This window comes from Balaenoptera borealis (assembly GCF_965194805.1).
Source record: "Balaenoptera borealis genome assembly, chromosome: 2".
In the NCBI taxonomy this organism is placed as follows: domain Eukaryota; kingdom Metazoa; phylum Chordata; class Mammalia; order Artiodactyla; family Balaenopteridae; genus Balaenoptera; species Balaenoptera borealis.
In genome coordinates, this window is record NC_138867.1 from 119,932,201 (window position 1) to 119,947,737 (window position 15,537).

The 15,537-nt window shown below is 50.3% G+C and overlaps 2 protein-coding genes across 2 annotated transcripts; both read left to right on the forward strand.

The window, feature by feature from the left end:
* The first annotated feature begins 5,605 nt into the window (after positions 1-5,605).
* PCDHGC4 (protocadherin gamma subfamily C, 4) lies at positions 5,606-12,378 on the forward strand. The gene has a single exon (XM_082378632.1). The coding sequence runs from the start codon at positions 8,564-8,566 to the stop codon at positions 11,159-11,161; it is 2,598 nt and encodes an 865-aa protein (XP_082234758.1). The 5' UTR covers positions 5,606-8,563; the 3' UTR covers positions 11,162-12,378.
* A 69-nt stretch (positions 12,379-12,447) lies between these two features.
* Positions 12,448-15,137, forward strand: PCDHGC5 (protocadherin gamma subfamily C, 5). Its single transcript, XM_082378633.1, is given in 2 exon segments — positions 12,448-15,064; positions 15,067-15,137. Coding segments are annotated over 2 exon segments (2,526 nt in total). The 5' UTR covers positions 12,448-12,594; the 3' UTR covers positions 15,123-15,137.
* The last annotated feature ends 400 nt before the right edge of the window (positions 15,138-15,537 follow it).

The window sequence follows — 15,537 nt, forward strand, 5'->3', positions numbered from 1 at the left end:
GTCGGCCAATGAAGAAGCTGGAGATCTGGCCCCGGCCCGTCCCCTTTCGGCGCCGCGGGATGAGGCAGAGACTGAATAGCCGGCGAGCAAATCAACGGCATCCAGAAAGCCATGTCCGACTCGGAGCCCAGCGCCCGAGCGTTAACCCGCTGAAAGTTTCTCAGGAAAGAAGCCGGGCCGGTCTGGACCCCGCTAAGAGGAACTGCCTTTGAGTGAGATGGTCCCAGAGGCCTGGAGAGGTGGACTGGTAAGCACTGGGAGAGTGGTGGGAGTTTTGCTTCTTCTTGGTGCCTTGCATAAGGCTTCCGCCGCCGTCATTCGCTATGAGATCCTGGAGGAAAGAGAGAAGGGTTTCGCGGTGGGAAACGTGGTTAGGGACCTTGGCTTGGATCTCGGCAGCCTGTCAGCCCGCAGGCTCCGGGTGGTGTCCGGAGCTAGCCGAAGATTCTTTGAGGTGAACTGGGAGACGGGAGAGATGTTCGTGAACGACCGCCTGGATCGAGAGGAGCTATGTGGGACGCTGCCCTCCTGCACCATAACTCTGGAGTTGGTAGTGGAGAGGCCGCTAGAGCTGTTCAGCGCGGAAGTGGTGATCCAGGATATCAACGACAACAATCCCTCTTTTCCTACCCGCGAAATGAAATTGGAGATTAGCGAGGCTGTGGCGCCGGGGACGCGCTTTCCTCTCGAGAGCGCGCACGATCCAGATGTGGGAAGCAACTCTTTACAAACCTATGAGCTGAGCCGAAATGAGTACTTTGCGCTTCGCGTGCAGACGCGGGAAGACAGCACCAAGTACGCGGAGCTGGTGCTGGAGCGCGCCCTGGACCGGGAGCGAGAACCAGATCTCCAGCTGGTGCTGACAGCGTTGGACGGAGGAACTCCGGCTCGCTCGGCCAGCCTTCCTATTCGAATCGTCGTGCTGGACGCAAATGACAATGCGCCCACCTTCAACCAGTCCTTGTACCGGGCGCGCGTCCTGGAGGATGCACCCCCCGGCACTCGCGTCGTGCAAGTCCGTGCAACGGATCTGGATGAAGGCCCCAACGGCGAAATCATTTACTCCTTCGGCAGCCACAACCGCGCTGGCGTGCGGGAACTATTCTCCTTAGACCTTGTAACTGGGGTGCTGACAGTCAAGGGTCGACTGGACTTCGAAGACGCCAAACTCCATGAGATTTACATACAGGCCAAAGACAAGGGCGCCAATCCTGAGGGAGCACATTGTAAAGTTTTGGTAGAGGTTGTGGATGTAAATGACAATGCCCCGGAGATCACAGTCACCTCCGTGTACAGCCCAGTCCCCGAGGATGCACCCCTAGGAACTGTCATTGCTTTGCTCAGTGTGACCGATCTGGATGCTGGGGAGAACGGGCTGGTGACTTGCGAGGTTCCACCAGGTCTCCCTTTTAGCCTTACATCTTCCCTCAAGAATTACTTTACTTTGAAAACTAGCGCAGCCCTGGATCGGGAGACTGTGCCAGAATACAACCTCAGCATCACGGCTCGAGACGCGGGAACCCCCTCCCTGTCAGCCCTCACGACAGTGCAGGTGCAAGTGTCCGACATCAACGACAACCCTCCACAATCTTCCCAGTCTTCCTACGATGTTTACGTTGAGGAAAATAACCTCCCCGGTGTTCCAATACTAAACCTAAGTGTCTGGGACCCTGACGCCCCGCAGAATGCTCGCCTTTCCTTCTTTCTCTTGGAGCAAGGAGCTGAAATAGGGCTAGTGGGTCGCTATTTCACGATAAATCATGACAGTGGCGTCATATCATCCTTAGTGCCCCTGGACCATGAGGATCGGCGGGAGTTCGAATTAACAGCTCATATCAGCGATGGGGGCACTCCTGTCCTGGCCACCAACATCAGCGTGAACATATTTGTCACTGATCGCAATGACAATGCCCCCCAGGTCCTATACCCCCGGCCTGGCCAGAGCTCGGTGGAGATGCTGCCTCGAGGTACCTCGGCAGGCCACGTGGTCACGCGTGTGGTAGGCTGGGACCCGGATGCAGGGCACAACGCCTGGCTCTCCTACAGCCTCTTGGGAGCCCCCAACCAGAGCCTTTTTGCTGTGGGACTTCACACGGGTCAAGTCAGCACTGCCCGCCCAGTCCAGGATACAGATTCGCCCAGGCAGACTCTCACGGTCTTGATCAAAGACAATGGGGAGCCATCGCTGTCCACCACCGCGACCCTGACAGTGTCAGTAATCGAGGAATCTCCTGAAGCCCGAGCTGAGTTCCCCTCCGGCTCTGCCCCCAGGGAGCAGAATAAAAATCTCACCTTTTATCTACTTCTCTCTTTAATCCTGGTCTCCGTGGGGTTCGCAGTCACAGTATTGGGAGTGATCGTATTCAAAGTTTACAAATGGAAGCAGTCCAGGGACCTATACCGAGCCCCTGTGAGCTCCCTGTACCGAACACCAGGGCCTTCTCTGCACGCGGACGCCGTGCGGGGAGGCCTAATGCCTCCACACCTTTACCATCAGGTGTACCTCACCACTGACTCGAGACGCAGCGACCCGCTGCTGAAGAAACCAGGTGCTGCCAGCCCACTGGCCAGCCGCCAGAACACTCTGCGGAGCCTCGATCCAGTGTTCTATAGGCAAGTCTTGGGTGCAGAGAGCTCCCCTCCCGGACAGGTAAGGGTTAGCAAGTCATCCTGGAATGATATTAATGCTTTTCGATTCCTGCATCAGTTTCAGGAAAGTATGTAGCCGCCTTTATTTTCAGTGATCAAGATGTTTTCCTAATGATGCATCCACATTTTCACTTGGCCTTTCCCAGATCAAACGTCGTGCCTTTGGGGGAGGGGGATGGCCCAGCTAGAGTGTGGTTTGTGATCCCACACAGTATGGAGTTAATTGACTTATCTGTGGACACAAATCACACGCTCAGCACTCACTTGCCATAGCAACTAACCAATCCTGCTAAAGGGCCATTAAGCTATAACTCACCATCTCAGCACTCAGAGCTTAGCTTGGTGTCATTTGCATTGAGTACAAGCTGATGAATACCTGTAACCAGTGGCAGCTGCTAGGAATATAAAAACTACCTCATCTGTCCATCTTTCAAATGATTGCCACATCTGCATTAAAGCTAATGGTTTGCTGATAATTTTCCTTTGACTACACAGATCCTGTACCTCATTCTCAGATGACTTTCTATGAAAGAAATAAAATTCTAGGGTCCTTTAACTTTTATTTCAAGCACAGTGCTGGAAATTATGTGGACATTACACTCAAAAAATTTTTATGTTATGATAGTAATACATGTGCATTATAGAAAATTTGGAAAATATGTAAAAGTATAAGAAAAAAATTGAAACTAATTATATTCCCCAAATCCAAAGGTAACCACCATTCATTATAAAAGTAAAAGTAATCATTTATTTTGAAGACAGATCCAGACAATCCAGAAGAACATAAAGTACAAAATGAAAATTCTTCTTGCCCAAAGTGTTCTTTCCTATCCTTTCGTCATTTTTCTTGGGTATACACATAGTGTGAAAGGTAGGTAAATTCATATCCTGAGAAAAAGATAAAGCTTTCATTTATTCAGTATGGTGTGCAGGTCTTTGTTTTGGAGTGAAATTAAACACACTTCCATTTGTGGGAGAACAACTGTTACTTTGTTACTAATAAGTGTATTATTGCTATCAAGCCTTGGGTTTGGCAGTTAGACACTTACCATCTATGAGTCCATGGCCAAGTTCTCTTTTCTAGACCCTTTTTCATATGCAAAAAGGGAGTAACAAGGGTTTTATAACATTAGTGCATGATATAATATATGCACAGTGCCTAGTGTATCAAAGGTGTTAAAAAATTCTTAGCTATGACTAATATTTTTTTTTAATTTAATTTATTTATTTATTTATTTATGGCTGTGTTGGGTCTTCGTTTCTGTGCAAGGGCTTTCTCTAGTTGTGGCAAGCGGGGGCCACTCTTCATCGCGGTGCATGGGCCTCTCCTGTTGCGGAGCACAGGCTCCAGACATGCAGGCTCAGTAATTGTGGCTCATGGGCCCAGTCGCTCCACGGCATGGGGGATCTTCCCAGACCAGGGCTTGAACCCGTGTCCCCTGCATTGGCAGGCAGACTCTCAACCACTGCGCCACCAGGGAAGCCCTAATATTTTTTTATTAGTTCTTAACCCACTCCAAATCTTAATTAAACACACTTTAGAAATGGACAAACCTGGAGACAGTCAAAGATGACAAAGTAGAGGCATAGATGGAAAGGCTAAGGAAGGATGAAAGCCAGAGAGAAGCAGCTGCTGCTTTTCTGGTCAGATTGGAAAACAACTGGCATTTTCCCACGGACAATGTTCTCAAACTTGGTTGCACACCAGAATTACCTAGGGAACTTTTAAAAATTCTGAAGCCCAGGCCACATCCTAGATGGATTAAAGCATAATCTCTTGAGATGGGACACAGGCATCAGTATTTTTTTTTTAATTTATTTATTTTTGGCTGCGTTAGGTCTTCGTTGCTGCTCACGGGCTTTCTCTAGTTGTGGCGAGCGGGGGCTACTCTTCGTTGCGGTGCGCAGGCTTCTCATAGCGGTGGCTTCTCATGTTGCAGAGCACGGGCTCTAGGCGCGTGGGCTTCAGTAGTTGTGGCAGGCAGGCTCAGTAGTTGTGGCGCACGGGCTTAGTTGCTCCGCGGCATGTGGGATCTTCCCGGACCAGGGCTCGAACCCATATCCCCTGCATTGGCAGGTGGATTCTTAACCACTGCACCACCAGGGAAGTCCCAGGCATCAGTATTTTTTGAAGGCCCCCAAGTGATTTCAATGTGAAGACGAATTTGCAAAGCATTGCCCTGGGACCTGCCAGTCTATCAATTAGCATGTTTTTGAAGCAAAATGTTATTCTGGTGTTCACAGAACCAGCAGCCAGCCTTATTGGGCCAAACTGAACTTTAAAAAATTCTGTGATGTTATTTCCCAACCTTAAAATATCATATAGAATAGCTCTAGGAGAGCATTGTAAGGAAGACATAAGATATTTCAGTCATCTGAAGAAAAAATCTTCCTCAACGACTGGCACCTGGGCAACTATTTCTTTAAAAATCTAGAGCTAGACAATGGGTATGGGGTTTCTTTTGGGAATGAAAATTTTTTTCTATAACTATACTATGGTGATGGTTGCATCATTTTAGTATATGTGAATATACTAAAAACCATTGAATTGTATATTTTAAAGGGATGAATCATGTGTAATGGATGAATTATATATAATAATATATAATTATTTATATATAAATAATTATATATTATTTATATAGCTCAATAAAGGTGTTTTAAAAATCTAGAGAGGGGAGAATCACATACCTGGCATAAAAAGGTCAAGTCTAAGATGTGTAGGATTCAGGCTTTATGATCTTCCAGTTCTAGTAATATAGATTGTATGCCTGTTTGTTTTGCTGTGAACTTGCAAATAAAAGGGATTGAGACCTATAAGAGGTCTAGTTCTTTGATATTAAAGGCATTAGTAAAGGACCAGTTTATGGTTACAGGGATGACAAACTGGTAGAAAAATGATTTAAGATGTTATAGAAAGAGGGGCTTCCCTCTTGTGGCGCAGTGGTTAAGAATCCGCCTGCCAATGCAGGGGACACGAGTTCAAGCCCTGGTCCAGGAAGATCCCACGTGCCGTGGAGCAACTAAGCCCGTGAGCCACAACTACTGAGCCTACACTCTAGATCCCACGTGCCACAACTGCCGAAGCCGGTGTGCCTAGAGCCCGTGCTCTGCAACAAGAGAAGCCACCGCGATGAGAAGCCCGAACACCGCAATGAAGAGTAGCCCCCCGCTCGCCGCAACTAGAGAAAGCCCTTGCGCAGCAACGAAGACCCAATGCAGCCAAAAATAAAATAAATAAAAAATAAATACATTTTAAAAAATGATGTTATAGAAAGAGGCTTTATTTCTTTCTAGAAAGACCAGAGGTGGCAGTGGGGAGATCCTAGTACTGCAGTTACTAGTTGAGCTTTACACAAGTCTCCTAACCTTTCTGATCTTCAGTGTTCTCATCTATAAAATCTTCCAAAATTGTGTAAGAGTGAAAAGTAATGCATATAAAATGTATACTCAGTATAAAGTACTCATATAAAGTACAAGTATTCAGTAGATATTTGTTGAACTAATAATTAGTGATATTATCATTTTACCATTTATTGAACATCCCTATGTACCAGACACTTTAAAAGATAAAAAGACACAGTTCCTGCCGCTATGGTACGCAGGGTACTGTAGGAGACAGACACGCACACACACCCACAAAAACGATAATGGAGATCTGTATAATACAAGAAGCAATGGGAGCAAAGGAAAAGAAACACCTAAGCCTGGGGAAATCAGGGAGACTTCATAGAGGTGACGATGCTTCATATGAGAACAAAAGGTTGAGTAGTAGTTTGTCAAATAATAAAGGGGAAAAGGGGGTAGAGAGGGACCCTTGTAGGAGATTCCATGCAGAAGGATTATGATTTTTCATTATTGCTGAACCTTAAAGTGTGTTTGTAAAACAATCTTTGCAGGAGATAAAGTGAAGCAAGTAGGCAGGAGTTAAGTCTTGAGTTACCTTTACGCCATGCCAAGGAGTTTTTATTTTATTCTATATCCATGATAGTCATTGCAGAATTTTGAACTGACATAAATGTGATGTCATCAGGGTTTTTTGTTTGTTTTGGAGAGATTATTCTGGCAGCCACAAATGAAATGGATTGGGGATATTGGGACTGTAGACAAAAAAAAAAAAAAATTAGAAGGCTACTATAGTATTTGAGAAGATTGATACATGCTTGAACCAGCACAGTGACAGTATAGATGGAGGTAACTATAGTGAACTTATCAGCACTCATTCATTGACATGATAAAGGGAATGAGGGAGAGGAATGAGTCAAGGATGACCGTCCTTACTCCTCTCCATTGTGACTGACCCAGCTTGGGTGGCTAATGGTGTCATTCCACTGAGATGGTGAATCCTGGCATAACCACCTGATAGGTCAGATTGATTGACATCTCCGTCATTCCCATGGGAGGAGCTTTAGGTGTTTGGGAGTAAAAGAACACAGAAAGCAGATACCTCCCTTTGAGACCAGAGTGTTGGTTGCTGGCCTCACCATCAAAAGGATATTCTTGAGGATCAAGGGCTTGGGAAAATGCCTGGGGAGGATAACCTCAGGTTTTGCCACTGGTTTTGGCAGCCTAGGTGAGGATTCAGATGAATTTAAAAAATCTCATGTCCAAGTCAGGCTGGATTTTTCTCTTTGTGCTCTGGTGTGTTTGCGACTTGGATTACAGTTTGCAGGTAACTACAGTGTGAATTGAACGGTGTTTCTGCATTTGTGCAAGGTGGTAGCCAGGCTCCAGGGAGGGTCTGGATCAGGGTAGGGGTGGGATGAGATCAAGTCTCCCTTGCCAAAAGGCCCCCTAGGGCTAAGTGAAAAACTTGCTCTTTTGAAACAGTCACTGTTGGTAATTAACAACATATCAAGCATACAGTGGTGTCAAATAAAGGAGATTTGTAGGCACTGTGCTGTTGGTAGCAGATCTCAATCATTCAGGGAAGCTATTAAATCTGTGAACATTAGCATTCTGCCAGGTAGTGAGATGTAGTCCTTAGCGTCTCCCAGACAAACTGATTCTTTACTGATTTGGAACATCTCTGTCTCCTGGCTTCCTCCCCCCTCCTTTACCTCCTTCCATACTGTCCTTGAAATCGATGAATGGCAATTTAGTGTACCACCAGTTGGTATCTGAATAAGAGAGTTTTGGTTTCTGCTGCGCCTTCTGTTACAAAAAAAAATGTGTACTGCATAAATTTAATAGGCTGCCTTAATGTGTAAGCCTTTTCTGCAAAGAGATGGATATATTTCTGAATAATCTGCAGAGGGGCAGAGTTTTTAGTATAAGGCAGTGCTTCTAATTAGCTGTTGCTCTAATACAATCAGACTGAGGCAGAAGCTACTCATTTAGAATATTGGTGGATGACAACATTGGCTTGAACAAAGTGACCAGTCTCAAATGGCTACTCACTCTCTGGGCTGCAGGTTGCTAGGGCTCAGGCTGTCGCTGTTTTCCCCACCGAAAAGGGGCGGGGTGGTGTGGGCTGGGGATTGGTGTGTTAGAAAAAAAAAAAAAAAACGTGTATGTTGTCTGCCTCTCCATAGAGGTAATAACCCGTGGGAAAAAAAATGCTGTTGAACAGGAGGAAGGCAAAAAGATAGGTGGGTTGTTTTTTGTTTTTTGTTTTTTCTTTCCTTTTTCCAATGCTGCGACGCATTTACCCGGCTGCTATTGGGACGTTCTCTGCTTAGCCTATTGGCTGAGCCCAGGAGCCGCTGTCTGCCAATCCGGTGGAGGAAGGCAGACAAATCTACCCCGCCACCAGCAAAAAAAAAACGGCGCGTAACCCTTGCGGCGCCGGCCCAGCCGCGCCAGAGCTGGCGCGGGGAAAGGGAGATAGGTGTCTCCAGCTGCTGTGGCCGTTCGGGGCGGGTCGGCTTCTTCGGCTTCTCAGGACCAGATAGAGAACTAGTGGGCGGCAGCAATGCTCCGCAAGGTGAGAAGCTGGGTAGAAATCTGCCGGGGGACTACCCTTTTGTTCCTTTTTTGCCACCTGGGTTACGTTTGTGGGCAGATCCGATACCCGGTCCCAGAGGAGTCACAGGAAGGGACTTTTGTAGGGAATGTCGCCCAAGATTTCCTGCTGGATGCAGAGAGCTTGGCAGCTCGCAGGCTGCAGGTCGCTGGAGAGGTGAACCAAAGACACTTCCGTGTGGATTTGGACAGCGGTGCCCTGCTCATCAAGAATCCAATCGATCGAGAGGCACTGTGTGGGCTCAGTGCCAGCTGCATCGTGCCCCTGGAGTTTGTAACAGAAGGGCCTTTGGAAATGTACCGAGCAGAGGTAGAAATCGTGGATGTGAATGATCACGCCCCCCGATTTCCTCGGCAGCAGCTGGACTTGGAAATTGGGGAGGCAGCTCCTCCAGGACAGCGTTTCCCCTTGGAAAAGGCTCAGGATGCAGATGTGGGGAGCAACTCCATCAGCAGCTATAGACTAAGCTCCAATGAACACTTTGCACTGGATGTCAAGAAGCGCAGCGACGGCAGCCTGGTCCCAGAGCTGCTCCTGGAGAAGCCTTTGGATCGGGAAAAGCAATCAGACTACCGCCTAGTGCTGACTGCTGTGGATGGAGGGAACCCCCCGAGATCTGGCACAGCGGAGCTCCGGGTGTCGGTGCTGGACGTGAATGACAACGCCCCCGCCTTCCAGCAATCCAGCTACAGGATTAGCGTTTTGGAGAGCGCGCCAGCCGGCGTGCTGCTCATCCAGCTCAATGCCTCTGACCCAGACCTGGGTCCCAGCGGTAACGTCACCTTTTCTTTCAGTGGTCACACCCCTGATCGTGTGAGAAATCTCTTTAGCCTGCACCCCGCTAATGGAAAGCTTACCCTTCAGGGGCCCCTAGACTTTGAGAGCGAGAATTACTATGAATTTGATGTTCGGGCTCGAGATGGGGGTTCTCCAGCCATGGAGCAACATTGCAGCCTTCGGGTGGATCTCCTGGATGTAAATGACAATGCCCCCCACATCACAGTGACCTCAGAGCTTGGGACTCTCCCTGAGAGCGCAGAACCTGGCACTGTGGTGGCGCTCATCAGTGTGCAGGACCCCGACTCAGGTTCAAATGGAGATGTGAGCCTCCGTATTCCTGACCATTTGCCCTTTGCCCTCAAGTCCGCCTTCAGGAACCAGTTCTCCCTGGTGACTGCTGGGCCCTTGGACCGAGAGGCCAAATCCAGCTATGATATCATGGTCACTGCTTCTGATGCTGGGAGCCCTCCTCTGAGTACCCACAGGACCATTTTCCTCAATATTTCAGATGTGAATGATAACCCACCCTCTTTCTTTCAGAGGTCACATGAAGTATTTGTTCCAGAGAACAATCGCCCAGGGGACCTGCTTTGCTCCCTTGCAGCCTCTGATCCAGACTCTGGCTTGAATGCACTTATCTCCTACTCTCTCCTAGAGCCCAGAAATCGAGATGTGTCAGCTTCCTCCTTCATCTCTCTGAACCCCCAGACGGGAGCTGTTCATGCTACTCGATCCTTTGACTATGAGCAAACACAGACACTGCAGTTTGAGGTGCAGGCCCGGGATCGGGGCAACCCACCCCTTAGTAGCACCGTGACAGTTCGTCTATTTGTACTGGACCTCAATGACAATGCGCCAGCTGTGCTCCGCCCTAGAGCCCGACCTGGTTCCTTATGTCCACAAGCACTGCCTCCATCAGTTGGTGCTGGGCACCTAGTTACAAAGGTGACCGCTGTGGACTTGGATTCGGGTTACAATGCTTGGGTTTCATATCAGCTCCTGGAGGCCCCAGATCCCAGCCTGTTTGCAGTCTCCCGCTATGCTGGGGAGGTGCGGACGGCTGTTCCCATCCCAGCTGATCTCCCGCCGCAGAAGCTGGTCATTGTGGTAAAGGATAGTGGTAGCCCACCACTCTCTACCTCCGTTACTCTCCTGGTGTCCTTGGAAGAAGACACTCATCCAGTTGTCCCTGATCTTCGAGAATCTTCAGCTCCAAGGGAAGGAGAATCCCGCTTGACCCTGTACTTGGCTGTATCTCTAGTGGCAATTTGCTTTGTCTCCTTTGGCTCATTCGTGGCACTAATCTCGAAGTGCCTGCGTGGGGCTGCCTGTGGAGTGACCTGCTTTCCTGCTGGCACCTGTGCCTGTCTCACCCGATCTCGAAGGAGAGAGGGGCTTCCTCCTTCCAATGGGATCCTCCGAATCCAGCTAGGGTCAGATGATCCTATCAAGTTTGTTGATGTGGGCGGCCACTCTCATGGCTGTACACCCTTGGCTTCTGCACCCACTCGGAGCGATAGCTTCATGATGGTGAAGTCACCCAGTGCACCTATGGCAGGGGAACCTGTTCGCCCAAGTTGCCCACCCTCTGATCTTCTCTATGGGCTAGAGGTGAGACCTTTGCAGCCTCAGCCAATGCTTGAGGGTTATTCTGAGGCAGGCATGTGGCTGGGCCATGTCCCAGAGAGTACTGGTCTCTCTGCAAGAGCCTGTAGTGATGTCACCACTTCTGTGAGTGGTAACTATGTGGTAGATGCTATGCTTTAGAAGTGTTTTGTGAATTAACCAGGGAGTTTTCATGGATTAGTACTTGAGGTGGGTTATGCCCTTATCTGAGAGTAAGAATTGAAAGTAAGTGATCAAGAGCCCCAGGGTATTGTGGAAACACACTACTGGAATGTGGATCATATGGAAGACTCTTGTGCACAAGGTGCACCTAAACCCAGGTGGCTGCTTTCTCTACTCTTCCTAAATGAGGGGGCCAGGGTCTGGAACACCTTAACTCTAGGTTAAGGGGAGCTAATATCTTTGCCCCACAGTATCATCTACTCCCTAATCCACGGTGAAAGGGACTCTCTGCTTGAAACATAGCAGAGAGCAAAAAGAAGAAAGAGCCAAGGGAGTAGAGAGGCATCAAAGTGGAAGCAGGGATCTTTTTGTCCAGGTCTTCAGGACTCCCAGTCAAGTCCCCACTGGGATTTGAGCTAGACTCAGTAGATTGGGGCAGGGGAACATTACCCCTTTGGGAGGAAAAGGCAATAAGTGAAATCACTAAATATCAAAACCTGTTTTACTGCTGAGGAATTCATAGAGACAGCCACTATGGGAGTCTTTAAGTAGTTTCTTCTGAATTGATGAAACCATAAAGCCTAGAGGCCATGCCTAGACTCTAGTCACCTTGCTTTGGTGACCTGGATCAGTCCTAGAAATGTTCCCCCTACCACAAGCTGTGATGCCCATTCCATAGCTCAAGTCTGGGATCTCAGAAAAATTGAATCCTTAAGGCCATCAGCTGACACTGAGATTCCTCAAAGTACTGCTGGAGAGTCCAAGCAAGACTCTAACGGGTCCTAACAAATGTTTTCTCTGAACTTGGTAGTGTTTGGTAGGATGGGGATCCTAGGAGGGGATAACACATGGGCTTTGCCTCCCTGAGGAGGACAAAATTTTGTTGGTTCAAGCAAAGTGGTGGGAGCTTCTGAAGTCATGCAGGAAGTTGCTGGGACAGAACACTGAGAAGTTTTGTACCACTTTGTCTTCCCTGTTGAGCACCATCTGAGCTGCCAAGGGGGCTGAATCAACCTGCAGCATGAAATGAGTGGGGAGGTAGGAGGCTTCTGTGACACAGATTTGCAGCGCCTGTTCCTAAGGTTTCCAGGACTGAGGAGACTTGATAATTGGTTGGGAGCACAGACTTTTGGGCCAATCAGACTCAGAGCCAAGGTGGGGGATCTGCTCTTCCTGCCCGCCTCTCCTCCCCCAGCTCCCCAGCTCCACTCAGATTCGATTCCCCTCCCCCCCCAACCCACCCCCGCCATTTGGTGACTAAGAAGAACTGCTGCAGGCAGACAAACCTCGGAGCAGTTTTTTAAGAGGCTGGAAGGAGACATAAGAGATTTCAGCTGCTACATTCCAAGCCCTGGGTCTGCCTTCGAGACAGCACAGCACAGAGTCAGTGCCCAGGAAGGGACTTCTGGGTCATGGGGCCCAAGACACCCCCGCAGCTCGCTGGGAAATGGCAAGTGCTGTGCATGTTGTCCTTGTGCTCCTGGGGCTGGGTGTCTGGGCAGCTTCGTTACTCAGTGGTGGAGGAGTCTGAGCCGGGAACGCTGGTGGGGAACGTTGCTCAGGATCTAGGCTTAAAGTTGACAGATCTGTTGAGCCGCCGGCTGCGGTTGGGCTCTGAGGAGAGTGGGCACTATTTTTCCCTGAGCTTGATGAGTGGTGCTCTGGCAGTGAATCAGAAAATTGACCGAGAGAGCCTGTGTGGAGCCAGCACCAGCTGCCTGCTGCCACTACAGGTGGTGACCGAACACCCGCTGGAACTAATCCGTGTAGAGGTAGAAATCCTGGATCTCAATGACAACTCTCCTAGCTTTGCCACCCCTGAGCGAGAGATACGCATCTCAGAATCAGCTGCACTTGGGGCACTGTTCCCACTGGATAGTGCCCAGGATCCAGACGTGGGTACCAATACCGTGAGCTTCTATACTCTGAGCCCCAGTAGCCACTTCTCTCTGAATGTGAAGACCCTAAAAGATGGGAAGCTGTTCCCAGAGCTGGTGCTAGAGCAGCAGCTGGACCGTGAAGCCCAGGCAAGACATCAGCTGGTGCTCACTGCTGTGGATGGGGGTATCCCACCCCGCTCAGGGACCACCCTTATCTCCATCACTGTGCTGGACATCAATGATAATGCTCCAACCTTCCAGTCCTCAGTTCTACGTGTGGGACTCCCAGAGAATGCACCCGTGGGTACCCTGCTGCTCCGCCTCAATGCCACTGATCCAGATGAAGGCACCAATGGCCAACTAGACTATTCTTTTGGAGACCATACATCTGAGGCAGTGCGGAATCTCTTCGGCCTAGACCCTAGCAGTGGAGCAATCTATGTGTTGGGTCCCATAGACTTTGAGGAATCAAGTTTCTATGAAATTCATGCAAGAGCCCGTGACCAGGGACAGCCAGCCATGGAAGGCCACTGTGTGATTCAAGTGGATGTGGGGGATGCAAATGACAACGCCCCAGAGGTACTATTGGCCTCTTTGGTCAACCCTGTCCTGGAGAGCACACCAGTGGGCATAGTAGTGGGATTATTTAATGTGCGGGACCGAGACTCAGGGAAAAATGGTGAAGTGAGCCTTGATATCTCTTCGGGCCTGCCATTTCAGATTAAGCCTTCTGAGAACCACTACTCACTGCTAACCAGCCAGCCTTTGGACCGTGAGGCCACATCCCACTATATCATTGAGCTGCTGGCCCGCGACGCGGGCTCACCTCCCTTGCATGCCCATCTCACCGTCAGGCTCAACATTTCAGATGTAAACGACAATGCACCCTACTTCACCCAGCAGCTCTACACTGCCTACATCCCAGAAAACCGGCCTCCAGGCTCCCTTCTCTGCACCGTGGCTGCCTCTGATCCAGACACTGGGGATAATGCTCGCCTCACCTACTCCATTGTAGGGAATCAGATTCAGGGAGCCCCAGCCTCCTCCTTTGTGTATGTCAACCCTGAGGATGGGCGGGTCTTTGCCCAGCGTACTTTCGACTATGAATTGCTGCAGATGCTGCAGATCGTGGTGGGCGTTCGAGACTCTGGCTCTCCCCCATTGCATGCCAACACATCTCTCCATGTGTTTGTCCTGGATCAGAATGATAATGCCCCAGCCGTGCTGCACCCCAGACCAGGCCGGGATCTCTCAGTCCCCCAGCGTCTCCCTCGCTCTGCCCCTCCTGGCTCCTTCGTCACCAAGGTGACAGCCGTAGATGCTGACGCAGGCCACAATGCCTGGCTCTCCTATTCACTGTTGCCACAGTCCACAGCCCCAGGACTGTTCCTGGTGTCTGCACACACTGGTGAGGTGCGAACAGCCCGGGCCTTACTGGAGGATGACCCTGACACCCAGCAGGTGGTGGTCCTGGTGAGGGACAATGGTGACCCTTCACTCTCCTCTACAGCCACAGTGCTGCTGATTCTGGAGGATAAGGACCCTGAGGAAATGCCCAAATCCAGCGACTTCCTCACACACCCTCCTGAGCGTTCAGACCTTACCCTTTATCTCATTGTGGCTCTTGTGGCCATCAGTCTCTTATCCTTAGTCACCTTCACCTTTCTGTCAGCCAAGTGCCTTCGGGGGCACGCAGACGGGGATGGGGGTGGGGGTGAGTGCTGTGGGCGCCAGGACTCGCCCTCCCGCGAGTTCTATAAGCAGTCCGGCCCCAACCTACAGGTGAGCTCAGACGGCACACTCAAGTACATGGAGGTGACGCTGCGGCCCACAGACTCGCACAGCCATTGCTACAGGACGTGCTTTTCACCAGCCTCGGACGGCAGTGACTTCACTTTTCTAAGGCCCCTCAGCGTCCAGCAGCCCTCAGCTCTGGCGCAGGAGCCTGACGCCTTCCGGTCCCGCTCTAACACGCTGCGGGAGCGGAGCCAGGTGAGGGGCTCGGCGCGACCCCTGGGGGCGGCAGTGGAGAAGCCGCCCAGCCACATCAGGGACTTTGAACTTGGCATCCGCTCCTCTGGTGCGGGCTCGGCCCGAATGTCGGGACTGTTTGGACGGATTGTGTGGAACCAGAGATGTGGCCGAGGCAGGGATGGGGCTCTGAGCCCGGGGAGGTGATGGTGATTGTGGCTGAGGGGGAGAGAGGAAAGGACCGACCCCACATTCAGAAAAGCCTGGGGTCTGGCGATTTCCGCCGGGTCCGGGGTCCGGGTGGAGACGATCACAGATCCACGCCTGCAGCCAGCCTCCGAGGCTCCGGTGCGGGCACGCTCCACTGGTCTTGAGGTTTCTTCTTAGGTTTCTCCCCACTCCCTTGACCTGTGACTTCACTGTTATTCCCAACCCTATTTATTCCCACTTCAAACCAACGCGTCTGTGGATAGAGCAGAAGCGCGCCCGCAGGGCCCGCACGAG

What these genes read in the sequence shown, in the direction of transcription:
- PCDHGC4 (XM_082378632.1), top strand. Translation starts at nt 8,564, where the DNA reads ATGCTCCGCAAGGTGAGAAGCTGGGTAGAAATCTGCCGGGGGACTACC.